The sequence below is a fragment of the Anser cygnoides genome, chromosome 1, assembly GCF_040182565.1.
Source record: "Anser cygnoides isolate HZ-2024a breed goose chromosome 1, Taihu_goose_T2T_genome, whole genome shotgun sequence".
Classification (NCBI taxonomy): domain Eukaryota; kingdom Metazoa; phylum Chordata; class Aves; order Anseriformes; family Anatidae; genus Anser; species Anser cygnoides.
This window is the reverse complement of record NC_089873.1, coordinates 88,890,639-88,918,149: the sequence shown is the minus strand read 5'-3', so window position 1 is coordinate 88,918,149 and position 27,511 is coordinate 88,890,639. Positions and strand designations below refer to the sequence as shown.

Here is a 27,511-nt window from a genome sequence, read left to right as displayed (position 1 = left end):
AACACTTGACTCGTAAGTAATATCTTCCTCTTCCGCAGAAAAAGATGAACAAATAATCGTTCTTTTCACCATGGTTCTAAATGGTACCCTTTTTTCCTTTACTTTTATTGTTATTTATTACTTTGCTCTAAAAAATATAAACTAAACTCATACTTCCTGTATTTTCTCAATCTAGTAGACCGAGGGCCAACCATTACCTTCTTTGTAATGTTGAACTAGGTAGACACAGAAAATTCTACTGCTTAAGTAGTTGAAATGCATCTTCAGAAATCTAGCTTTAAAGAATAAAATATATATATTGCTACTGTGCATATTACAAGAGAAGAATTTGTAGGGTGGATGTATTACTGGACTATAGTATTTGAATTCATGTTTGAATGATGACGTGTAAGGTCCTTATCTTGCTATTGTACTCACAATTGCATGTTACGGGTAATTTGAACATGTGCTTTGACATGTTTTGTATGTACACCTCTATATACTTAATAGAAAATTTTAAAATGCTGTACTGTGATTTAACCAAAGTAACTGCAAAGATGAGAAAGTTGGTCAGCTTTTCAATTCCTAACTGCTTTCTCAATTTTAAGCTCATTTCTTTTTAGTAGGCAAGTAATCTTAAATGTGTATTCATAACTGATGTGTTCCAAGTATGCTAAGCCATGAACATGAATAGCATGTATTTTGATGTTTTATAATATTATCATAGTCTGGCATTTTAAGTGATATTTATCAATAAGCCAAAACCCCATTCATTACATTAGTTTACATTTAGAATGCCATAAGAGAACAGTATGTCCAAAAGGCCACACTAAAACTTCTTGTGGGACAATATTTCTGGACACAGAACTACAACTTTGCTGTCTTTTTATAAGAAGACACTTATGTTTAGTGGTATATTGTTGTTGGTGGAAAGCTGGCTCAATTTTGTTGAAGATATTTTGGTGTTGTTGGTAATCCTTTATGGTAGCATATTATGTATTGAATTAGGCATTCAGTAATTTTTAATGTTTAGCATGTGAATAGCTTTTCATAGATGTGTTTTTGATTTCTGAGCTCTTTAGCTACATTGATGAAACTTAAAAACAACAACAACAAAAAAAAAAACAAATTCCTACTTTAGCTCCTAACTGTAAGACAGAAAATTTGTAAGGGTAAAGAGATAACATGATACCTGTGGCAGATTTATTTTTCTTATAAAAAGAAATAAGTGTAATACAGAGCCTATGGGCCAGAAATGTAACATCTGTCTGTACAATTTGCTGTGTCTACAGTGAGTGTAAGGCAGGACAGTCTGTACATGTACCTCAGACCCACCAAGTTGGAGTGGCTGCATCCCAGCTGCTGACCGCTGCAGGCGCTTGGCCTGTGCAGTGCTCCTGAGCAGTGGGAATTGCTTGGAGGACTGCTGGAGAACCAGCCCACAAGCGTGCCAAATGGGACCGTTATAGGAAATTTTTCAGCACAGGGGATTGAAACAGATGCCCAGGAATATTTTCAGGTGTATTGAATTTACCACTAGAACCATAGATGGCCAGTGTGTCTTCTATTGAAGCCACATTAGAGACTTTATTAACAGAAGCTTATTGCAGAGCTTCTGAAAACTGTCGTACTCTTCTGTGGTTGGTATCAGCTTCTAACTACAGTTTTTCCTCTAATCTTTAAGTAAATAACTGTTTTTAACTAGACCATAAATGCAAATACATGTGTGTGTCTAGATTGCCTCTGTATATGTATAATTTTTATCTTTCTTGATTTTTATCACAATCTGATTTATTTTCAGTGGGATGCCATAACTGAAATGGATGAACACAATCGTCCCATTCATACATACCAGGTATGTAACGTGATGGAACCGAACCAAAACAACTGGCTGCGAACAAACTGGATCTCCCGTGATGCTGCACAGAAAATTTATGTGGAAATGAAGTTTACCCTGAGGGACTGCAACAGTATTCCGTGGGTACTGGGAACCTGCAAGGAAACTTTTAATCTCTACTACATGGAATCAGATGAATCTCATGGATTAAAATTCAAGCCAAACCAGTACACTAAAATTGATACTATTGCAGCTGATGAGAGCTTTACCCAGATGGACTTGGGTGACCGCATTCTTAAACTCAACACAGAAGTTCGTGAGGTTGGGCCAATAAACAAGAAAGGATTTTATCTTGCTTTTCAAGACATTGGAGCGTGCATTGCTTTGGTCTCAGTCCGTGTTTATTACAAAAAGTGCCCTTTCACGGTCCGTAACTTGGCTATGTTCCCTGATACTATTCCAAGGGTTGATTCTTCCTCTTTGGTGGAAGTGCGGGGCTCCTGTGTGAAGAGCGCTGAGGAACGTGATACCCCAAAATTGTACTGTGGAGCAGACGGGGATTGGCTTGTGCCTCTTGGACGATGTATCTGCAGTGTAGGATATGAAGAACTCGATGGTTCCTGCCACGGTAAGAAAACAATGTTTGATTAAAAGTAGTCTTATGTTATTATATGAACAGTCAATAGCCCATTGTGTCTGGGAAATGTTGCATCACATTTTCAAGGAATGCCTCTTATCCAGAAATAAGCAATATCACTTAAAAATCACTATATTGTTGGTTTCAAAGAAAACAGTTACTAAAGATTATTTTCATTTTGTTGAAGATAGATTTTTGTTGAATTGTGTATATTCCTACAGTGTAGATGTTTATAGGCCAGTTGGTCACCACGATTCCTTTTATAATTAGTGGAGATCAGTGTGTATGTTGGAGCAGATTCTTCTCATCTGTTTTAGATGCATACGTCAGGATGAGATAAGCAGTGATGGAAATGATCTTTTTCCCCCTTTGTTCTCAGAAAGGGAAATTTAGTCACCTAATTCAGACTTAGGTCTTTCCTGTAGGCACATGAAGATGAAGTATTCACCTGAAGAGGTGACACTGTCATCCATGCTTTGGTGGGTTTTAATGCTTCCATGTGTAATGTGTTATAGAAAATCTGTAACTGAGTTCAATTGGAGAAGTTTGAGTCCCTATTCAGAATTAAAGCAAAAAGTTAACAATAGTCAAAATTGTCATTACCTTATGTCATACTACGTATCTAGTACTGGTGTTTCCCAAAGACTAAGGTAAGAATACAGTAAGCCAAACTGCTGATGAACTGTCAGTGCGTCGGAGTTAGTTGCTGAATGTTGTTTGCCACCTTCTTGTATCTTAAGAGCTCTGTCTTAGAAAAACTGTACTTGGTGATCTCCCTTTAAAACTTTCATGGAGACCTCTCTGTGTGCTAGCATGCGTAGAACAACATAGCACTGCACCTTGCTGTATGACAGAGAGCTAAGGATGTTTCAAATCAAGGCAGCAAATTGAAGATGGCTACAAAGGGAAATGTATCTTTCCTTATCAGCCTCTCACATTCGTAGGTAGGACAGAGGACACATGCAGGAGGAAAAAGTATGTCTTCTGCAGAATCCAGGTGCTGTTCTTCATTAATCCCCTTCTCTGCCACTCCTGAAAGGCTGGTTGTGTTCGTCAAACCTTGATAATTGGGCTTCATGCACAAATGGGAAAATTCACGTTATTTCTGTTCATAACATGAATTTCTAAAACTTTTCAAGCACAGCACTGGACTCAATATACCCCAATCCTGTGACCTTTTGTGCATTCAATTTGAGACTAACATCTATGGAGAATGTGTGTGTGTTGAGACTTATTTTTCCACCTGCCAGGCCTTCTGAATAGGTGATACTTACTGCTTGGGTAATACTTAATCATAAAAGGCATGCATTTTTTCATGCAATGGAGTTTCGTGGTAGTTGGTTGTTTTGTCAGCTTCAGAAACAGTGTACTAAAGAACACGTGTGCTTTTCAGCATTTTTTCTACCTTTCATAAGTTTCACATAGACTTTTTTTAAAAAAAGATACTCTTACTCTTCACTGTTGTAATGGATTGTAGAGAGAGCCTTAATAGCCATTGAGATACTAACCTGCTTTGGTTTAATTTTGTGTTTTAGCAAAAAGGAAAAAAAAAGGGTCCATGTCTATAAATTATGCAAGTGAGATTTCTGTTGCCTAAATACTGTGCTCAAGAGCTACTCAGGTTTAAGTAAGCTGTGCAGTGACCTTGAGAGATATAGAATATTAAAAGCATGCTATACGTTGCAATCAGAGAATGAAATCTGCTTACTGTTTGTTGTCTAATCCCGCTGCTGTTAATTATCAAAATATACTCATTGCAAAGTTTTGACAGTGCCATTACTGGAAAGAAATATAATTTTCTACAAAAGGTCAAAAGGTTTCTCTCTTAACGGGATAAGGATTTTCTTCAAGACATTAATACTCGTTGAATTTCTGTCCATTATGCGAGTCATACTCTAGAACTATACAGGAGCAATAAAACCAGCAACCAAAGCCTACATAAAACGTCAGGAAACCATTCTGCTGTGCATTGACTCCACTCATTTATCCAGTTGACTGTACAATCTGCTACTGAACAGGTACCTATTAAATTAAATGGAATATTTAGATGAGTATTCACATCTTACCTTTTTGCCCCGAGAGCAACAGATAACTATTTTAGATGATCATAATCTAATAGAGCTTCTATATATGTTTTGAAATCATTTCCATAGGTGTCTAATATTTTCCTTTCAGTTATATTCAATGTATTTTAATATTAGTACTACTTTTCCTGACAGTTTCTCAACGTTTGTCTTATTTCTTGGTGAATTTAACTTCGCTACTGCCCACTCTCTAGGATTTTGCTTAAGCAGTGACTTAAGAGTTTCTGTCAAGATGGTTGTGTTTCCCTTTGTGCCAAAGCTTGTAGCAGAGATGTGTGCTTGGGTGGCTGCAGATGCATTTTTACCATGTGAATTTTTGAGTATTGTGAACTAAGATCACCAGCTAAGCTGACAGCAGGCTTCCAGACAGCCCTAGCATCCTATTTTGAGAGCCTTGCTTCTAGGCTGAGGCAAGGATCGGAAGTTTGGAGTTAAAAAGATTTGTCACCAATCAATAAATCCTGAACCAACTTGTTCTTACTCGTTACATCTTAAAGTACTTGAATGATACTACCTTTCTGTGGAAAGATTGTGAAATTTACGCTTGCCTTTTTTTCATAGAAACGTAAAGGTGAAAAAAAAAAAACACACCTCTGCATCTATTTATTGATACAATATATTTTATACAATCATCATATATTCTTGGTTCCCTTTCTACCCTGCCAGCCCACCAAATCCAAACCTGAACCCTTTTATCCCTTCCATTCCACCATTACAAGTCTGAACATGGGAAGGGAAGTATTGGATGCTGTTCTCCAGGCTTTTCATAGGCATCCCAATACTGGATGTATTGGAGACAGAAGAGAAGGTTACAGATCAGAACTAATCTGAACTGATTGTCATTATTTTTCTCCTGTGTGACAGTAACTTTTAAGGTAACAGTATATTATTTTGGAATGTCTTCTGGCAAGTAGTTGGGTGGTGGGCAGCATATAGGCTAACACCTGAATATTTTTCCTACCTCCAAATGGAGTCAAACTTTCAATTATACACTAGTGCATAATTCAGTAAGGAACAGGAAGTTTTTGATGACGAGTATGGCTTATCTATCACAGATCTTAAAAAGTACATCTCTGTATTCAGGAAATACTACGTTGCATTACTACTTCAGTTATATAAATGAGTTGGTTTTATGCATCTCTCTTTGTCTGTGAAACTATCAGTATTCCTGATCCATTGTGTTTGCTTTAAAAGTGTAGTTTCAGAGTGACGGTGCCTGGAGAACTGACAACTGGATTAAAATATCTGTATTTATTAAATGTCTACTTGAATGCATCTAGAACAGTTCAGAGATATGTTGATAGAGGTTTTTTATTGATTTGGGCACTGTCTTGCTTTAGTGAGGTCAATGGAAAAAGTCTTATTGACTGCAAGATGCTCATGGTTATTCATGTATCGTGTACGTTTCTTAGCGGCATAGCCTGGAGGGATAAAAAGCCATATTCTCTGAACTGGTTCTTGGTTCATTAAGTGTTAATAAATGTGTAGGAACCAATAATTTGGCATTGCTAATCACAAACGGCTTGAATATGAAGCATTTGCTTTGCTAGATCATTGGTACCTGCCCCAGTAACAAGTGAGTTAGTCATAGCATAAAAGGAAGAGATGCTGCATAGGGTTCTAATAAACGTCAGTTAAAAGTAGCCAGTTCAATGCAGTATCTTCTTTGAATTTCAGTTCAAGACAAAGGTCATCCTGGACTTTAAAAAAAAAAAAAAAAAAAGGCATAATATATGCAGGCCATATGTTTATAAAAATCATAGAATGGCTTGGGTTGGAAAGGACCTTTAGAGATCATCTATTTTCAACCCCCTGCCATGGACAGGGATGCCACATGCTTTTTGCATTTAAAAAGAAAAACAATAAGGAACAAAGGGTTACTTTTATTATTGTGAGCTAAGGAAAAATAGTGTCATTTGTTGATTGATAAAAGTAGTTAGAGTGGATTTGACGGGCATCTGCAAAGCAAAAAGGATAACTGGATGTTTTGGAAAGCAAGACAAACATGTGGTTCTTACACTTAAAATAGTTTTAATGAAATATATTTTGTGACACTTCTCAAAATATAAATGAGTCTCTGCAAAGTTTGTTCTGTTATGCCTATTTGAGTTCTGGTTATATTAGTCATCATATAAACCTGACAGTTCAGAGAACTGAACTGTTCTCTTAAGTATGATATATTAATAATTGGCTGATTGTTAACTGAAGTTTGATTTATTTTTTTTAATGATTGACCAAAAAGTATCTGAATTAATCAAGGTTAGCAATTAATTCAACTATATACAGCAAACACTAATTATTATAGCCGCCTTAACGTTTATTTTAGACTCTCAGTCAACCAAATAAATGCAATACAGAAGTGTGTTTTAACTTTTTCAAGTAGAGTTTTCTTGAAGAGTATTCTCAGGAGCTGTTGTCCCTTAACTTCCCCCCTTCCCCTCAATAATGTAGCATTGTTGAGGAAACTTTTAAAGTGTATTTTAACAGGCATTGACAGACTTAGTTTAATTAAAACAAATATAATGAGAAATAGAAATGTGATTGAGTTATTTGAACTTTAGTTGCCTGATCAACACTTCCTAGGGATACTAACACATGAAAATATTTAGAGTTTGATTAAATGAACAAATACTTTTGTTATTCATTACTCAAAATTGTGGTAGTGTTTCTGTGTTAGGATTTGTCTTGGCAGCCTGTCTTCAGTCTTTTTGTCTGACTCAATTAGAAAGCATTTTCACTTTGCAAATACAAACTAACCCTTCTCATCATATGTGAGCTGATAGTGTGACTCCCTGGTTAGTACAATACTTGCCAGTAATAAAGATACTTCACAAACCCTAGTGAGGGTATGTGGGTATGGTATGGTATGGTAGAGGGTATGGTATGGAAATGTGGCAACTGCCTTGTGACAGTTTACTAAAACCATGCAAGGTCATGATATGGTCATGCTTTAGTTAGCTATCTGCTGGCATAAGAAAAGCAAAATGCACCTGCAGTGGAATGGCAAGCTTCCTGATAGTTACAGAGATATAATACTGAATTGGGTTCTTTTGTTTGTTTGCTTTTTTCCTCTGGAGTATTTATTTACTTTTGAGATCCATTTTTCTTTGCTAGCCCTTAGGCACTGAATAAAAGCATGTAAAGGAAAACCACAGAAGATCTTGGACTACAAAAAAGTGGCTAAATAAGATTAAATCTTAATTTTCTTTTTTAAGAGAAAACCCTTCCACAGTAGTAGTCAGTGTCCTTCCTGCAGCAGAAGTGGGACACTGTTCACTCCAGCACAATAGAACATTTTACAACGAGGGGTGCAATTAGCTGCAGGCTGTTCGGGATAGCCAAAGGTGTGGGCACTTGTCTGCGATGATCTACTGACTATTCTTTATTGTCACACAATGGGCAGCTGCAGAAGGTCCTGGGACTTCTTGCAGCTAGGTGGCTGCATTAGCTGATATAGCATGTCTCCTAGACTGCCACAGGTGATTCTCTTGCAGATGTAACTTACTTCAAGTCTTGAGTACTCTTTCCTTTTAAAATACAAGATAGACAAATAGGGATGTTGATAATGCAAGCCTATGAGTTCAACAAAAAAATAAATTCTAACTGAAACCTCATTTCCTCCTGAAATTGAAGTCTTGCAAGTGAAATCTCATAGTGAGCCCACACGCAAGGTAAAAGATAAGTCACTGCAGTCTGCAGGTACTGCAGCATGGTGCAGAAAGCCAGTGGCAATTTGTGAAGGAGCAAGAGGAGAGGTGAGTGGGAGCATGGATGAAGGTTATGGCAGCAGTGATGTGAGAAAGTTCAGAATGAGTGATCAGGTATGGTGATGTGCCCAACAGCATTAACTCCACGGTTATTCTTCAGTATCCCTTTGTTTCCGAAGCACAAAGACATGATATGTTTTGTGTAGCAGATGTCCCCAGTGACATCCCAGAGAGTAGGGGGAATGAGGAGGTTGCCAAATTCACCAAATTCTCCCCCATTCTAGAGTGACTGAGAAGGGGGTTGCTTATCACAATCTTTTACGTTAATCCTCCAGAAGATACCAATGCAGAACTGTTTTTGTTTCTTTAATAGTCTCTGTGATTTACTGTGCAATTCCAAAACCAAGTAGTTGCATTATTTTTTAAAGCAAACAGCCATATCATTTATTGGAATTTATAGCGAACTCCTGAATATGCAAGTGCTCTGGAAGAGGTTCACACTTCTTTTTTCTACACTTAGAAATGATGGGTTACTATACGTAATTCATGTGAGTCCGAAAAACTTTAGACTTCACTGTTTCCAATTTCACTGTTTTCAATGAAAGTGCCTTTAGACCTTTCATTGTTAGCGCGGGGGGTGAGGAAGAGCATGCTCTCTTGCCTGTGTTAGGCTATGCAGTATATGGGAACACTCACTACATACTTGAATTTTAAATGTGGATAAAATGTCATTGCCATTTGAAATTTCAAAATAGTTTTTAGGTTGAATTACTAGAAGTTTTTTTAGTATAATCCTATAGCGTGCCTGAAAAAAATAGGAATTGTGGATAATAGCAACTCTATAGGTAAGAGTACAGAAAAGCAGTAATGACTTGTTCAAAGTTTCTGAATATGCTTAACAACAAATAACTGCTAACGTACCACCAAAGATCAGACCTGATTTGAACTCAAGAATTATATACATTAGGAAAATGGCAATATAAAGGTAGTTCAAGCATAAATGGTAGTTTAGTCAGGTGATTATTTGGGGGTGGAAGGGCAGAGTACTGGTAGCACTTCTATGTTCATTGCATACTACTTTTAATTTTTTATTGTGTTTTAATTTTAATTTAATTTTGTTGTATGCTAAGCTGTTTCATGCTGTATCTTTGTGCCCTGTGTAACAGGATAGTTCCTGCAAAGCATTTGAAGATATGCATGTTTATTTAAATTTATTTTAAATTTCTAGTGTTATATATTTTATATTGTTTTAAAACTAAGGATATTTCTTACCTTTGTTACTAAAATTATTTACTTTTTTCATTTTTACCCCAGCAAAATTCTGGGAATTAAGTAAGTACCTAAGGACAATTGTTTTCCATGACTCCGTGGGTTAGCAGCCAGAAAAATCTCAGTGACACAGACGTTCACATTGTAGCTCAGACCCAACCCTTTTTACTTAATCTGTGGCTGTCTGTAGGTTTTTTTCAGTCAAATTGTAACACAACAAATCTGATAAAAACAATTGAAAGGGGTGCTGCTTAAGAAGTAAGGATTTAAAAAAATATGTATATATATATGTATATTTAATTTTATCAATGAAACTAAGCTGATGCAAATAACATGTTCATTTATTGTGTTCTTCTCTTATCATAGTGACTAACCTTGTGTTAATTCAAGCAAATAAGGAAACTTACAGTAGCCACCACAACCTTGTTTCTAGTATATTTCATCGTAAGAATACAAATGAAAGCCTGCATCTGAATAAAGTGTGCGTATATGATAAACTTATTTGCAAACTGAATTAATCTTAAGAAATTACTATTTTTCACTTTCATTCAGAAATGTGTGTTAAAATACTGTTAGTATGAAACGTGCTTTGATAATAGAAATATGAAGCCAACTTAGGTAAAATAACAAGTTTCAAACAGATAATGTCATTGATGTACATCTGTGCGTATAGACTTGAAGTTTTAGGAGCAAAACCATGCTGATTACTCTGTGTTGCCTCTTATTTTTATTAGTATATGTTTTGCTGGGCGTTGATCATCCCAGCTATCCTCAAAATATACTAGGCAAAAATTCTGAATAGTGCAGTGATTAATTTTGTTGTTGTTGTTTATGACTCAGTAATAGAGCTTCATGATTCAATGTTAGCAGCAGCCCATAGTGTATTGCAATTATTTGTTCTAGCTGTGCTGAAAGTAGTAGCGTACAGTGATGGTTGCAAGCAAAACTTAATGCTACAGGAAACAATTTTTCCTTGAGTTTTGTAAAATATATATAAATACACACAAATGTTCATATATTTATTCAACTGTGTATAGAACAAACACATTTAAAAGTTGTCTGACTTTCTGTTTTTTAAACTTGCTATGCAGATTTCTCAGCACTTTGCAGTGTTTTTTCCCTGTCCCTTAGGCTCGCCTGGGGCAGGCCTCCTCAGTGCAGTGTAGGAGCGTGGGGCTGTGTCCTGGGGTGGTGACACATGCAATGATGCTGGTTTAGGTCTCCAGGCTCTCTCTCTGTAGGTGCAAATCAGCTCCCATGCTGGGCAGAGCAAGTGGTTGAAGTGTCAGGGCAGGAAACACGGGCAGGGGCTGTGGATCTACTTCATGAATCTTTTGTAAACCTGTGTGCAGATGGACTTCCCTATATATAGCGAGACTCAATCTTCCAATGGTTACAGTCCAGTCATAACTGAGTTCTCAGTCAAGCCTTATATTTGGCTTGCCGGTGCCAGAACAGTCATTTAGTGAAATCTTGTGTTGTTAAACTCCCAAAGGTTTATTTGTCAGAAAAATATGCAAGTTGCTTGCATATTGGTAAAATGGGGATAACAGGAAGACAGACAGGCTGGGTGCTGTGGTGTGGAGACGGGTGAAGAAGGCAGGCATTAACCCTAAATTCCTGTCTGATTTTCCTCACTATGATGGAATTTGCCCTTAAAATGTATGTCGTGTACTCAAAAGACTGAAAGAAGCAGTACCTGTCAGTCCTGGGGTAATACAGCTTTTTCTTGCTTGCCACATAAACTTTACTTCTTCTGGGAGTCACTAGCTAAAGCTTGAGCTCAAACATTTGAGATTAATTTGACTTGGAAATTGTTCATTGAACTTCACACATGATCAATCTCAACTGTTTCAACAGTCAGATATATTGTATGTGGGCAGGTTTTGCTTGAGAGAAAACCATGGCCTGCTGTATTTAATGGCTGTAGATGTTCACTGTTGGTTGCAGCTATCTTGTCTGAGCTATAGGAAGCTTTCCTCCAGCTGGAGAAACATAATGCGGTTGTCTCATGACTGAGCACATTTTCCTCAACTCAAGGTTTCCTCAACTGCAGTGCTAAACCTTTTCAAGAAGGAAATCTTAATGGCTCAAGAAGGAAATCTAAATGGCTCAGGAGCGGTCTGTTTCCACGTGCCTGAAGACGAGCCAGCGAGGAAGAAGACCGGCCTGGCTGAACAGAGAGTTGTGGCTCAAGCTTAGGAGAAAAAAGAGGGTTTATAATCTTTGGAGAAGAGGGCGGGCCGCTCAGGAGGACTATAAGGATGTTGCGAGGCTGTGCAGGGACAAAATTAGAAAGGCTGGAGCTCAATCTGGCTACTGCCGTTAAAGATAACAAAAAATGTTTTTACAAATACATCAACACAAAAAGGAGGACTAAGGAGAATCTCCATCCTTTACTGGATGCGGGGGAGAAACTTAGTTACGAAAGATGAGGAAAAGGCTGACGTGCTTAATGCCTTCTTTGCCTCAGTCTTTAGCGGCAAAACCAGTTGTTCTCTGGATACCTGGTACCCTGAGCTGGTGGAAGGGGATGGGGAGCAGAATGTGGCCCTCACTATCCATGAGGAAATGGTTGGCGACCTGCTACAGCCCTTGGATGTACGCAAGTCGATGGGGCCGGATGGGATCCACCCGAGGGTACTGAGCGAACTGGCGGAGGAGCTGGCCAAGCCGCTTTCCATCATTGATCGGCAGTCCTGGCTATCAGGGGAGGTCCCAGTTGACTGGCGGCTAGCAAACGTGACGCCCATCTACAAGAAGGGCCGGAGGGCAGACCCGGGGAACTATAGGCCTGTCAGTTTGACCTCAGTGCCAGGGAAGCTCATGGAGCAGATTATCTTGAGTGTCATCATGCGGCACTTGCAGGGCAAGCAGGCGATCAGGCCCAGTCAGCATGGGTTTATGAAAGGCAGGTCCTGCTTGACGAACCTGATCTCCTTCTATGACCAAGTGACGCGCTTAGTGGATGAGGGAAAGGCTGTGGTTGTGGTCTACCTTGACTTCAGTAAGGCTTTTGACACCGTTTCCCACAACATTCTTCTCAAGAAACTGGCTGCTCTTAGCTTGGACTGGCGTACGCTTTGTTGGGTTAAAAACTGGCTGGGTAGCTGGGCCTAAAGAGTTGTGGTGAATGGAGCCAAATCCAGTTGGAGGCCGGTCACTAGTGGAGTCCCGCAGGGCTCAATACTGGGGCCAGTCCTCTTCAATATCTTTATCGATGACCTGGATGAGGGGATTGAGTGCACCCTCAGTAAGTTTGCAGACGACACCAAGTTAGGTGCGTGTGTCGATCTGCTCGAGGGTAGGATGGCTGTGCAGGAGGATCTGGATAAGCTGGACCGATGGGCTGAGGCCAACTGTATGAAGTTCAACAAGGCCAAGTGTCGGGTCCTGCACCTGGGGCACAACAACCCCATGCAGCGCTACAGGCTGGGAGATGAGTGGTTGGAAAGCTGCCTGGCAGAGAAGGACCTGGGAGTACTGGTTGATAGTTGGCTGAATATGAGCCAGCAGTGTGCTCAGGTGGCCAAGAAGGCCAACAGCATCCTGGCTTGCATAAGAAGCAGTGTGGCCAGCAGGGCTAGGGAGGTGATTGTCCCCCTGTACTCGGCTCTGGTGAGGCCGCACCTCGAGTACTATGTTCAGTTTTGGGCCCCTCGCTACAAGAAGGACATGGAGGTGCTCAAGAGAGTCCAGAGAAGGGCGACGAAGCTGGTGAGGGGTCTGGAGAACAAGTCTTACGAGGAGCAGCTGAGAGAGCTGGGATTGTTCAGCCTGGAGAAGAGGAGGCTCAGGGGTGATCTTATCGCTCTCTATAAGTACCTTAAAGGAGGTTGTAGAGAGGTGGGGGTTGGTCTATTCTCCCACGTGCCTGGTGACAGGACGAGGGGAATGGGCTAAAGTTGTGCCGGGGAGGTTTCGGTTGGACATTAGGAGGAACTTCTTTACTGAAAAGGTTGTTAAGCATTGGAATGGGCTGCCCAGGGAAGTGGTTGATTCACCATCCCTGGAGGTCTTTAAGAGACGTTTAGATGTTGAACTTAGTGATATGGTTTAGTGGAGGACTTGTTAGTGTTAGATCAGAGGTTGGACTAGGTGATCTTGGAGGTCTCTTCCAACCTAGACGATTCTGTGATTCTGTAAAAACATACATCCAAAAAAGTTCTGAAGAGGTCTGCTGTGACAAGTGCACGGAAGAGAGAAAGATCATAATTACTCCCTTATAAACACACAGTAAAACGTATTTAATACAGAACTGCTTACATTGCCTTGTGTTAGGCATAGAATTTGGGCATCCACAATGAAAGCTGCAAAACAGAAATACTTCTCAAGGAAGATGTGATTTACAGCCTTGGCCACTAATGAGGCAAATGACCACTTTGTGTGCTGCATCATTGCATAAATAGTGTTCAGGACGTACAAAGAAATATGTTGCAGTAAAATAACAGTTCAGACTCAATAAGGGTTTGTTATATTTGTCTGGTACACTTGTCTTTGGATTATTTGGAAATACAGTTCCTAGAATGTTTATTCATCTTTGGATTGTTTGGAAATACAGTTCCTAGAATGTTTATTCACTGTTGACTTGTGTGGAGCCCTCAGTAGGAAAAAATAATGATAAACTGAGGAAAAAATTGGAAACTGAGTGCTCAGTGAAAATTTCCAAGCTTTTACACTACAGTAGGCTATGGATTTTTTTTACTAAATGATCAGAAATTTTACTTAAATCTTAAGTTTATGTAGATTTCTATGTGCAGATGCAATTCTGCCTCAGATTCTCATATTCTGGAAATTAGTTTCTTTTTTTTAAATAAGACACTTCTCGTGTTGTTGCTGAACACAGGTACTTAAATTTATAGTTTGAGGAAAAAATTAAAACATTTCAGAATATGATTATGATGTAGGTGATGTTCTTGTGAGAAGTAGTGGAGTTGAGCTAGGAAATCTGAAGATAATCACCTGTACTTCCTCCTGGAGAAGGTTGTTAACGAGCAGCATATTTAGAAATAAACCAAAAAGCATGTTCTGTAATGGAACTGTTCCCTTAGAGATTACCCATCATTTTATTTAGTCAATTATTAAAGCATTTATACTGAGAAATGTAATTTCAAAAGCAATCAATAAAGGCTTACCTCATGTGTGATTTAGCCTGGGAATTGCATGCAGGAGTAAAGTAACTGCACAAAGAAATTTCTGATGGACAGTTTGTCTTGAATAATAAAAAAAGTATGAATGTAAAAACTTGAACTGTATTACTGTAGTTGCTTTTTGTATCTTAGAAAGACATTCAAGTAAGAAGAGATTTGCTTTAGCTGACTAATTTATCCTTTTCTTCCTAAAGCTTGATATTGAAAATAATATCAAACAGTTGTTTCATAGAGCAAGGCTGAAGTAGAATGTGAAGTTATTCTATGTCATGGACTAATTTAGATTTCAAAGGTATTTAGTATTTAAAAGATAATTAGAAATCACTCCTCCCCAAAATCTGTCATGTTAGAGGCATCATTTGAGCCAAAGAGTTAGGAAGCTACCCATGAGCTTAAGCTTTTGCCAAATGGAGAATATATATATATATTTTACTGCTTTATTTCTTTTTTATTTATGATCTACTTTGTAGAATATTCCACTTGTTAGGCATATCACATCTGATATCTGCATACCCTGAACAAGCATGGTCATGCTTCTAACAGTACTTGTGATGTGCTCCGCTGCTCTTACTGCGGACCAGTGTGAATCTTGCTGGTATTTATCTAAATATATTTAAGCTTATGTATCTCTAAAATCCTCGTGTCTGTCACAGCTGTCATCTCACATCATTTAGACATATTGACATATTCAAATCTCATTTATATAGTCAAAACACGCACAAAGCATTTTGTACAGTTCTGTACAATGTCACTTAAAAAAGATGAGGGGAGGGAAGGACTTAGACCTGAAGACGGAAAAATGCTGTTGGCAGTTTTATTATGATACAGAAAAAGTGAATTATACATAAGCTGATGTGCTAGGAAATGTTTAGAAGGTCCTGGTTTGTTTGTAGATTTTACACATCAGCCTTTCGTTGTCCTTTTGGGCAAGTCACTGGCAGAAAGTTTTTAGATTTTCAGGAAGTATTTTTTTGGAAGAAATGCTTCAGAAGATAAATGGAGCAAAATAAACAGTCTGTGCATTGTCTAAGGTGCTTTCAGGCAAAAAGATTGCATCTGAGTGCATTTCTTCCTTTCCCCTTTTTATGTGTTTTCCTCTTTCTGTGATTGTTACTTTTTCTCCTACTTGTGCCTTACTTTCCATTTGCTTTTATTCAACAATTTTAAATTGTTTTTTAATGTTTTACACTATTAATAGTGTGCCAAGAACTTTAATTTGTGAATGGGAAATACTTCGTTATCTGTTGCCTGAGGAGCATGTGTATTACTTTATCCTCTTAGATATTTTTCTGGAGACTGAAATGTTTTCTAAATTGCTTCACTTCTCAGAATGAGAAGGCTGGTCTATGGCTAGGTTTTTCTTTTTAATATTTTATTATGGTGGATTAAACTATTAATCCACAAGTTCTCGTGTTTTGACATCCATATGGTATGCTCATTTGCTGAATGTTGAATTCCAATTGTGAAGGTAGGTCTGAGAAGTTGTAGGGGAGCTTAGGTGTGTGTTGTGCTTGAAGCAAGGTTTGGAAGAAAATAAAGCCTATAGAAACTAATGTTAATTCTTACTGGTTACCCAGTGTTAGCTCTTCCCTACAGGTTTATGCATGTGGTGTCATATGGGTTGTAATCAGTGCTGTTACAGCTGGTGGCTCATGTCAGGTTCTTAACCACTACTCGACTTAGCGTTCCCCAACGCCATTTTGGCGGCAGTGACATGCGGCAGCCATCTTGTGCTCTGAGTGCCCCACAGAGCCAGCCCCGACCACCCCAGCCCTTCTTGCTGCTGGTGGCCCCCAGGTCTCCCACCTCCCTGAGCTTCTTTCAGGCCCCAGCTGCTGGTCACTGCTCCCTGGGCATCCTCTCCAGCAACTCTCGGAGAGTCAGCCCCAGATCTGGCCTCGTCTTTGGGTTGTTATCAGTTGTCTGAACCTCACCCAACATGCATCTGGTGTGTGCACTTCTCATAATCTAAGTGGCGATATGTAGGTTTTGGTGGTTGAAGGAGATCTAAAGGGTTAAATTAATAAAGGCCTACTGTCTGACACATCTCAAAACAATGAGCTCTCTAACATAGGCTGGTAGCATTTTACTTCATGTGCTGGAAATCCTTTTCTTGAAGGTGTGGTTTTTCCTTAATTTTATTTTTGGCAGTCCCATCAAATCACAGGAGATTAAATCTTGCGTAGGCAAGAGGTGGCTGACCTGGTGATGGTGGTCTTTTAAACAGTAATGCCTATAAATAATCTCTGTAGCCCAATAAATAAATATCTCTGCAAAGGAAGGTGATCCAGGGGAGCCAACTCACTGCGGTAAGCTTGTGTTCTTCTAGGGCTATGTCTGCTAAAGGTAGAATAAATTATGTAAAATAGGTCTCATACCTACCAGTGAAACATCTAACAGAGTCAAGGACTGCACTTGAAATCTCTCTCTTTAAAGAAGTGTTGCTTCAAAGGGATAATGATCAAAGCATGTCCCAAAGGACATGGAAATGTATGCATAGAGAGATTATACTCCAAATGCTAACAATGAACGTTTAGTTATTTGGTATCTAGTTATTATATAATAATGTTATGTATGTGAAATGTCTTAATTTTGCTGTGACAGCTTGACGGTATTCCCAGATGTTAAATATTTCAAAGCTTATCTTACATATATTCATAAACAAGATGAAAGTGTTAATTCTAATTAAAATGATGAACAGTTCAGCAGCAGCCCTAATAAAGTCCCTGTGGAACAGTGTGTTTAATAGCAATATTTCTTTTATGCAGAGTCAAAATACAGATTTGAATTTTGTGTAAACTGATTGTCATGGAAAAACTGAGTGGTCAAGACTGGATATAATTTTTCACATTTTCCTAAAATCCTTTGAATATGTAAAGTATTTTGAATACCAGTGTCTATGTGTTCTGGCAGTTCATGCAAGAAGCTGGAGAGAAAAAAAAAAATCCAAAACTTGATCAGTATTCCATCAGGCTGATGTATTTATTTCACTTGGTGACTATGATCACCATAATATATCATTGTCACACTTCGCAAGTATTTAACAGCAATATTTGAGAAACCACTTTTTAAAATGCAGTTTTTCAGGGGCTGTCAGAATTTTAGTCTTGAGTCACTGGGATATCAGAGACTTGAATAATAGTTAAAGGTGTTAAAATATTTTTAATTTTTTTTTAACTTGGAAAAGATGTTCTACCACATGTACAAGAAAACATAAAAGAAGTTGCAAGGCTATGCGAAGTTAGGAGGCAGAGAAGACCCTGAGGACAGGCCTGGAGGAATGCCTAAAGACATGTTTGGCTGATGGTGTTTAGGAGGCCAGTAGAGGCAAATCCCAGAGTAGGAGTAAGTTTTCTATTCAAAATCAGAATAGGGGTCCTTCTAATCACAGTAAATGAATAATATATATGATTACCTGTGCTTGTACTCCTCTTCATTATCTTTCTGTATATTTACAATGCATAATTTCTTAGTTGTTAAAAATTATATACATTGTTATCATCATTAACAAGCCATGGCACACCATTCTGGTAAGAGAAATTCTGTGAAGGACTAAGTTTGTAAAATTTCTTTTTCAATTCTCAGTAAATCTGGGTTCTGTTCAAAGGGAAGTTCTGAGGTAAAATTTGGAGTGATCAAAACTTTTTTTTTCTTTTATGCTATGCATTTTAGAATGCCTTCTTTAAGAATCATGAATTATACTGCTGATGAAAAAATATATATATAAAAAAAAAATAATTTGAATGGTTTGTGGTTATCTTTAATTAAAAAAAAAAAAGTAATTACTTTGCCACAACCATGGAAGATATTCTATTCTTTGTCAGAAAATCAGCATATAATGGCTAGTGGTTAATATCTGGCAGGGGGGTAATTTTTTTCAGTGTTGTTTCATAGAGTAATTTAGGTTGTGCAGGTTATAATATTTTTGACTTGATCAGGGTAGTAGATTTTTTAATATCATTTTTCCTGGGTGAAAGTTCTTGATTTTAATGAGAAGTCCCAAAATAAGTTACTGTGTTGAACTGAAAAACAGACAGCAGAGGGAAAAGAAGCCTGTGTAAAATTCATAATGTTCATAAGGAAATGGCCACCGTGTTGACAAAGTCCAGTTAAAGAGATTTTTCAGTGATCTGTACTGCCTGAGGTCTTTGGATGGATCCTGGTCAGTTGGTGGAAGCCTGGCCAATGATGCAAAGTTTCACTAGATTTGGTGAATGGCTCAAAATAGCTGAAAACTGTTTTGTTTTTTAAGCATACGTGTTTATATGTATGAATGGGATGCGCTAATGCTAGTGCAAAATGCAGATCAATGTTCTCTGCATATTCTAGACCTTTGCAAAGCTTTTAAACTATTGCTCTTCTTCCAGTATTAGATGGATGCCATTCTCTTCTTTCTTTAAGCAGTTAATGTCTCAGCAACCTGATTTATTAGCTATTCTGTCCAAAGTTGTTAACTACCACAAACTTCTACAGTCATGTCTGTTCTTGTTAACAACTTCAGAATAAAAATCACAAGAGGAGAGGAAAAATATATTCACAGTTGTTGTAGCCAAATGATTGATTCAGATAAACTTGAAATTCATAGAAGTCTGTGAAACTCATCCTCTTTGGTAAAGCATAGGCTGAATGAGATACAGCTGCCCTACCTAGGAAAAAAAAAATCCCACACACAAGCAGAGAATTTCCCTCCCGAAAAAAGGGAGGAAATAGAAGCTTACTATCCTTACTGGTTTTGGATAGCTGCAACTGTTGTGATGGACAGCAGCAGAGAACACTAAAGCAGCATGTTGGCCTCTCTTTTGCAGTCACTTTGTGGTACAATTGATAGTGATGTTACAGAAAGTGGTAAATAATGGTGGTACATGATGGGATGGGATAATGGGATGAGGTGCAGTTCATGATTTGATCATGACTGAAGATGATCCAAGAAATACTTTGAAAGGTATTCTTGGACAATGAAAACCATTTTCTCTTACCTTCTCTGTATGCTGATGACTGGTAAACAATGAACCCTTAAAGTACATCAATATAATGCAAAAATTGATTATTGATGTTTTAATGGCTCGGGAGCTTAGGTTTTAATCTGGTAGCAAGGGCAAATTGAGTATTTCTTTCAAGTAAGACTTGACCTAAGCTTGCAAATAAGTTGTTTCAATGCACTTACTCTGATCTGTGAAGTTGCTGAAAAATTTCAACAGTAAACAAAAAGCAATGCCAATTCTATCTTCCAGAGTTTTTTCTGTAAGGATTCTTTGGACACATGTTATAAGGTAAGTACAGTTCAGAGTGTTCTAGCAGATGAAAGTAGCAAAATCCAACATGACTCCATAGCTGAAATTAATAGACACTAGACGCTGTCATACTGTAGGATTAGTTTGCTGTGGCAGCAAGAACTTACTAATGTGTATGCTCAAGAAAAGCCAGGTACAGATGTGCATGCCATCTTTAATAAACCTCTGTTCTAGAGGTTTTTTTCTGTTTGCACAGAATGAGTTGTGTGGCTGCGTTCTTCCTGCTGATCAGTCTAGCAGCCTTCATTTTGGCCTCTTCCATCATTGGATACAGTTTTCTAATACTGCAATTGGGACGAACCTAAGGATAGGTCTACATCATTTAGCTGGGCTCTTTTTACTATTTTCACGCAACTCAAATTTTAGTATCAGCCATTTCACTGTTAGCAGATCTCAGTTAAGAACCAGGTAGTTGTTTTTTTTTAAGTTATTATTTGGGTGGGGGGAGGGATGGTGTGAAGATGCAATTTAAGTATTGTGATAATTTTTTTTAGTTTCAAAAGGAAAATAGTGGATAAGATTCATTAAGGCCATGTAATTTAGAATCAAGTCAGTCGTTAAGGAATTGTTAATACATGATTGTAAATACAATCAGGAAAAAAAAATCCAGTTGTCAACTTTATTTCTCTTAAAATACTTGTGTAGGCTCAGATTAGAGGGGAGACAACACAGGGATCAGCAGGTACAACCACTTTCATAATTTGCCATTAGTGTGACTTAATACTCGTGCAGCAATTCTTCATACAATTGGTATGGTGAGTTTGCTGTTGTTTTTTTAAATAAGCAATATAGGAAGGAAAATGGTAGGAAAAAATGTATTCTAACAGCTCAGGCTGCTTTATACAAGTGTTTTGACATTCACATGCAAATGTATTACCATGACATTTTAAAAATTAGTGATATGTTTAAATTTAAAAAAAAAAAATCATAACACAATGCTGTGATTAGAGGAACTTTGCATAAACTGAATTCTTCTGCTAAGGAAATAAGTGGCCTCGCTAAATGAGAAGAAATTTTAAAACAATCCACTCATGTTCCAGGTAGCTGAAGTAATAGTGAATAAGTAATCACAATATAAATCAAATCTGCAAATAATTGTAGGATTGCTCTCTATGGATATATTCTGTTTTTTTCCAAAATGTAGGTCACGTTAATCACTGTAGCCTGCAATAGCCTACAGAAAAATATTTTTTTCTCCAGTAAGTGTAAAACGATGCTTGCAGGCTGTCTCTTGATAAAACGGCATAGCCTTCATAAAATATATTACCTAGTCTAATGATCCAAAGCTATACACGTTTTAAAAGGTGACATGATGATCGCTCTTCCCCCATAAATGTTGAATAAGTTTCTTTGTGACAATATGGCAAGGAGAAAAGATCTGAAGGGGCAGCATTTTCAGACCCTACCACTCCTGTAGCAGTGCCTGGGTGGATGGCTCCAGTTCGGAACACATTTCCTGGCCCTAAGTTTGGGAAGGCCATACCCACCCACCAGGAGTGGATGCTTCTCCCACACCTCTCTGTGGGACAGTGCCAGTAGAGGCTGGGGCTAGGGCTGACTGCTGGAAATGCTCCACAGTGCATGGTGTCTTGCTATTTTCTTGTCCAGGTGTCTGTGCTAGCAGCTTAACAAGGCACTAGCTGGGGTTTTGGGCTGCGATCGATGTATTTGGCTGAGTTATTCCCCCTGCTCCTCACCATACTGGTGACCATAAAGAGCTGGCTCCAAGGTCCTCATTGCCCACTTTCCCGGTGAGCCTGGCTGCCATGGGTGCAGCCACCAATGCCAGGGACACCCCAAGGAAAAGATCTGCAGATGAGAAGATTCTACCTCTCAAGAAGAAAGGTAGACCTGGAGGGAACTAGCACGTGGGATGGATGACCACAGGCCCAGAGCAGAGATGGGGATCTAAGTTATTTCACAGTGTCCACACACCTTTTTTTATTTACCGGTCGTATTTCTATCACCTCTCCTTACCCGTGCTGCAGTGTTCAAGCTTGTTGTGCAGTTTGGTGACCTGAACTCTCTGCTGGAGTATTCCTTCACAGACATTACCAGTTAGCATTGCTGCTCCCCAGATCCTAGTAGGAGAATTGTTAATCACAGTGCTAGTTCTTCTGCATGCAGTTATTTAGCTGTAGCTAGAAGCTGCTGCATTGTAAACATATCATAAAAACTGCAATCTCCTGATCAGAAAGAAGTATTTTATCTATGGTGTGGAAGCTGTAATTCAAAATATTTTAAAGCTGTTTTCATTTTTTTACATAAGTAATCCTCAACCTTGCAGAAATAAAAATATAATTTCTAAGGCATAGCAACCGATGATGGAATCTACTAGGTAGTAATATTTATAGTTAGGAAAAGAATTGTATATAATATCAAAAAGATTTTCTTTCAAGAGAAACCTGTGAGACTGCTATCTTTGTTGCTGATTTATGGACTTGCCTACTCTTTAGCGATAAATTAGGTAACCTGAAAGAAATGAAGGTGCAGTAGCTATAAAACAACCTATTGATTTTTTGACCAAATCACTGTCTTCAGTAACTTTTACAGTTGCTTGCATGCAAGAAACCACAGTGTACTTACAAGAGAAGCAATACAGGTAATGGGTATTTGATTGGCTCTTTACACCTGTACCTTACCATCTTTAGCTAAACGTTAATAGCATCAGCAAACCAATTTAACTTAAAAATCAGCTTGATCAAGGACAAGAGCACAATGAAACTTTTCTGGTACTTCAGAAATTAGTAGTAGCAATATGAAAGATATTCTTATACTGTTTACTCTTGGCTTCAAGAATGTTAGTTCTTCTACTTTTCCATATGTATTCTCCTAGGTCTTCCTGCAGTTACTGATTTCTGTTTCTGAAGAATGCTTTTTAGATTTTTGCTACCACTTGCGTTGTATCATTTTAATTTAAGACGAGTAGAGCAGGGATGTAAAAGACAGCACTCTGGAGGAACAAAGAAATGGTTACAATAGCTGTCATTACTCAGAACTCCATGATAAAACTAACAAAGTAATAATCATAATATCATTAGGGTTGGAAAAGACCTTCAAGATCATCTAGACAAATGTTCCCCTACCACCACCAGGTCCAACCTTTCCTTGAACACCCCCAGGGATGGTGATGCCACCACCTCCCTGGGCAACCAGTTCCAATGCCTGAGTACTCTTTCTCAGAAGAAATGCCTCCTAATTTCCAACCGAAGCCTTCCCTGGCGCAACGTGAGGCTGTTCCCTCTAGTCAGTCTCACTTCAGTGCCAGGTAAAACTATGGAGTGTTTTTTTTTTAATGTTTTTATTTTTATTTTTCTTCTGGGAGTTACTGAAAAACTCCCAAAATTGAGTTTACTGAGGCCCACTGATGGGCCTCAGTGTGCCTGCCATGCGCCAAGCTGGAGAATCTGCCTGTCCCAGACATCCGCTGGGTGCTGGTGCCTCAGGACTGAGCACATCGGACACACAGAAGACAATGCTCAACAGGCAGTGGGAATTGCTCTGGAACAGTTTCTCTGCAGCGAAACGGTATTTGGGGTCCCGGGCAGCTGAGGAAGATCATAGAATCATAGAATATCCTGAGTTGGAAGGGACCCTTAAGGATCATCAAGTCCAACTCTTGATACCGCACAGGTCTACCCAAAAGTTCAGACCATGTGACTAAGTGCACAGTCCAATCTCTTCTTAAATTCAGACAGGCTCGGTGCAGTGACCACTTCCCTGGGGAGCCTGTTCCAGTGTGCAACCACCCTCTCTGTGAAGAACCCCCTCCTGATGTCGAGCCTAAATTTCCCCTGCCTCAGCTTAACCCCGTTCCCGCGGGTCCTGTCACTGGTGTTAATGGAGAAAAGGTCTCCTGCCTCTCGACACCCCCTTACGAGGAAGTTGTAGACTGTGATGAGGTCTCCCCTCAGCCTCCTCTTCTCCAGGCTGAACAGGCCCAGTGACCTCAGCCGTTCCTCGTACGTCTTCCCCTCCAGGCCTTTCACCATCTTCGTAGCCCTCCTCTGTACACTCTCCAACAGTTTCATGTCCTTTTTATACTGTGGTGCCCAGAACTGCACACAGTACTCGAGGTGAGGCCGCACCAGCGCAGAGTAGAGCGGGACAATCACCTCCCTTGACCTACTAGCGATGCCGTGCTTGATGCACCCCAGGACACGGTTGGCCCTCCTGGCCGCCAGGGCACACTGCTGGCTCATATTCAGCTTGCTGTCTACCACGACCCCCAGATCCCTCTCTTCTAGGCTGCTCTCCAGCGTCTCATCGCCCAGTCTGTACGTGCAGCCAGGGTTTCCCCGTCCCAGGTGCAGGACCCGGCACTTGCTCTTATTGAACTTCATGCGGTTGATGATCGCCCAGCTCTCCAACCTATCCAGATCCCTCTGCAAGGCCTTTCCACCCTCATTCGAGTCCACAACTCCTCCAAGTTTGGTGTCATCAGCAAACTTGCTCAAAATACCTTCTATTCCTACATCCAGATCGTTTATAAAAATATTGAAAAGTACCGGCCCTAAAATGGAGCCTTGAGGGACCCCACTGGTGACCGCCCGCCAGCCTGACGCAGCCCCATTTACCATAACCCTTTGGGCCCTGCCCGTTAGCCAATTGCTCACCCATCGTATGATGTTTTTATTTAGCTGTATGGTGGACATTTTGTCCAGTAGGATCCTATGGGAAACCGTGTCAAAAGCCTTGCTGAAGTCCAAAAAAATCACATCAGCTGGTTTCCCTTGGTCCATCATACGGGTGATCTTATCATAAAAGGAAATCAGGTTAGTTAGGCAGGACCTACCCTTCACAAACCCATGCTGGCTGGGACCAATGACTGCTTTGTCCCCCAGGTGAGCCTCAATAAGTTCGAGAACCATCTTCTCCATGATTTTACCAGGCACTGACATGGGACTGACAGGCCTGTAATTGCTAGGGTCTTCTTTCTGACCCTTCTTGTAAATCGGCACAACATTTGCCAGCTTCCAGTCTACCGGGACCTCTCCAAATTCCCAGGATCGTTGAAAAATAATTGAGAGAGGTTCCGCGATGACGTCCGCCAGCTCTTTCAGCACCCGGGGATGAATCCCATCCGGACCCATGGACTTGTAGGGATCCAGGTGGAGTAGCAAATCCCGCACACGTTCAGGGTCGGTTGGGAGTTTGTCATCCCCACCGTCCCGGTCCTCCAGCTCAGGGCACCCTGGGTCCCGAAGCCCATCATTGGCATTGAAGACAGAGGCGAAGAAGGCGTTAAGCGTCTCTGCTTTGCCTATGTCATTGTCTGTGAGGAGACCTTCCCTATCAAGGAGCGGCCCTATGTATTCTTTAGTTCTCCTTTTTCCATTCACATATCTGAAAAAGCCCTTTTTATTTTCTCTCACAGACACAGCCAGCTTCAACTCTAGGTGGGCTTTGGCCACACGAATTTTCTGCCTACAAACACGAACAGCATCCCTGTATTCTTTCCATGACACCTGGCCCTCCTTCCAGTAGCGAAACACTCTCTGTTTCCGCCTAATCTCCATTAGAATGTTCCTGGTCAGCCACGCCAGCCTCCTGCCCCGCCTGCCTGACTTGCGATATTTAGGAATTGCCTGATCTTGTGCTTCTAGGAGGCATCGCTTAAAGAATGACCAGCACTGGTGGACATCGAGGCCTTCAAGAGCAGTTTCCCAGGGGACCTTGCTGACTAGTTCCCTGAGCAGCCTGAAGTCCGCTTTCCCCATATCTAGGGATGAGGTTTTGGTGGCACTTTTCCTTCTGTCACCGTAAATTTTGAACTCAACCACTTCATGGTCACTTTGACCAAGGCGGCCACCAATCACCACATCTCCCACCAGACCCTCCCTGTTTTCTAGCAACAGGTCTAGGAGGGCACCTTTCCTAGTTGGCTCCGTTAGCACCTGCACCAAGAAGTTATCATCTAGGTGCTTCATGAACCTCCTGGACTTGCTCGTGTCAGCCGTGTGGCACTCCCAGTTAACGTCTGGCAAGTTGAAGTCCCCCATAAGGACAAGGGGAGTTAATCTCGAGGCCTCTCTTAGTTCTGTAAAGAATAATTTATCGGCGCTATCGTCCTGGCCAGGCGGTCTGTAATAGACTCCCACAACGACATCCCCTTTATTCGTTCGTCCCTTGATCCTTACCCAGAGGCTCTCAACTTTGCCATCGCCGACCTGAATTTCCACACAGTCCAGCCCCTGCTTCACATACATCGCCACCCCACCACCTCGCCTACCCTGCCTGTCCCTCCTGAAGAGCCTGTAACCATCTATCGCAACACCCCAGTCACAGGACTCATCCCACCAGGTTTCGCTTATGCCGATGATGTCGTAGTTGCGGGACTGGGCCAGGACTTCTAGCTCATCCATTTTATTCCTCATACTGCGTGCGTTCGTGTAGAAGCACTTCAGGTGCGTCTCCTTACACTCAGCACCTTGTGGATCTGCCCGAAGGACCTCACTGGCACCCAGCCCCTCTGATTCTAGCGTACCTTCCCTTAGGTCTTCACCGGCGTGCCTGGTTTTAGCCCCTTCCCCCTTCGACTCTAGTTTAAAGCCCTATCTATCAGCCCTGCCAACTCCTGACCAAAGATCCTTACCCCTCTCCGAGAGAGGCACATCCCATCCGGTGCCATCAGGCCCTGTGTAGCATAGACCTTCCCGTGATCAAAGAACCCAAAGTTCTGCCGGTCACACCAGTCTCGAAGCCACGAGTTTATGTGAACAGCACGCCTTTCAGCTTCGATCCCCCCTATCGGAAGGACAGAGGCAAACACAACCTGCGCCCCTGATCCTCTAAGTAGTCGCCCCAAATCCCTAAAGTCTCTTTTGATCGCCTTCGGACTTCTCGTTGCTACTTCACCGCTACCAGCCTGAAAGACCAGTAGCGGGTAGTAGTCAGTGGGCCGTACCAGGCGCTGGACTTTCTTGGCGAAGTCTCTCACCCGAGCCCCAGGGAGGCAACAGACTTCTCTGCGGGTTGGGTCCGCTCGGCATATCGGTCCCTCTGTCCCTTTCAGAAGGGAGCCCCCCATAACAATAGCCCTTCTTTCTTTTTTGAAGGATGATGTGACAATGCGATGTGTAGGTCGCCTTGTCTTAGGCGCCCCCTCCAGCTGGGACGGGTTTTTATCTACTTTGTCATTCAGATTGTCTTGTTCTAGTCCTTCATATCGATTATTTAAGGGTAGATGAGAAGGTGAGGTGGGCAGAGAGAGGGCTCGCCTACCACCCCGAATAGGCACCTGCCTCCATTCCCCCCCATGATCTAGGTCTCTTCCCACTGCCTGGCAGGAGGAGGGAACCTCCGTCTTCTGCATAACAGGAGACGCCTGTGCTGTGGCAGGTTCATGAGCCTGCCTCAGAGAGGGTAGAGTGCACCTCCACCAGTCAATTTCCATCTCCGATTCCCTGATGCTTCTGAGCCTGTTCACCTCCTCCCGGAGCACCGCTACCTGGCTGAGCAGTTCTTCAACCTGGGCACACCTCCCACAGGCATACCCACCACTGCTGTCGGAGACCGACAGAAGGCTGGGGCACACTCTGCAGCCCAGGACCTGGG

At 40.6% G+C, this 27,511-nt stretch overlaps 1 protein-coding gene across 11 annotated transcripts in view; it reads left to right on the top strand.

The window, feature by feature from the left end:
- Positions 1-27,511, top strand: part of EPHA6 (EPH receptor A6) — a 517,785-nt gene that overhangs the window by 125,043 nt on the left and 365,231 nt on the right. For 9 of the 11 annotated variants that reach the window (XM_067001793.1, XM_067001791.1, XM_067001836.1 and 6 more), the window contains one exon: positions 1,781-2,444. In XM_067001793.1, coding sequence (XP_066857894.1) covers positions 1,781-2,444 — 664 coding nt within the window. The remainder of the gene's footprint in view (positions 1-1,780; positions 2,445-27,511) is intronic. The other 2 variants (XM_067001817.1, XM_067001818.1) reach the window with 1 other exon arrangement.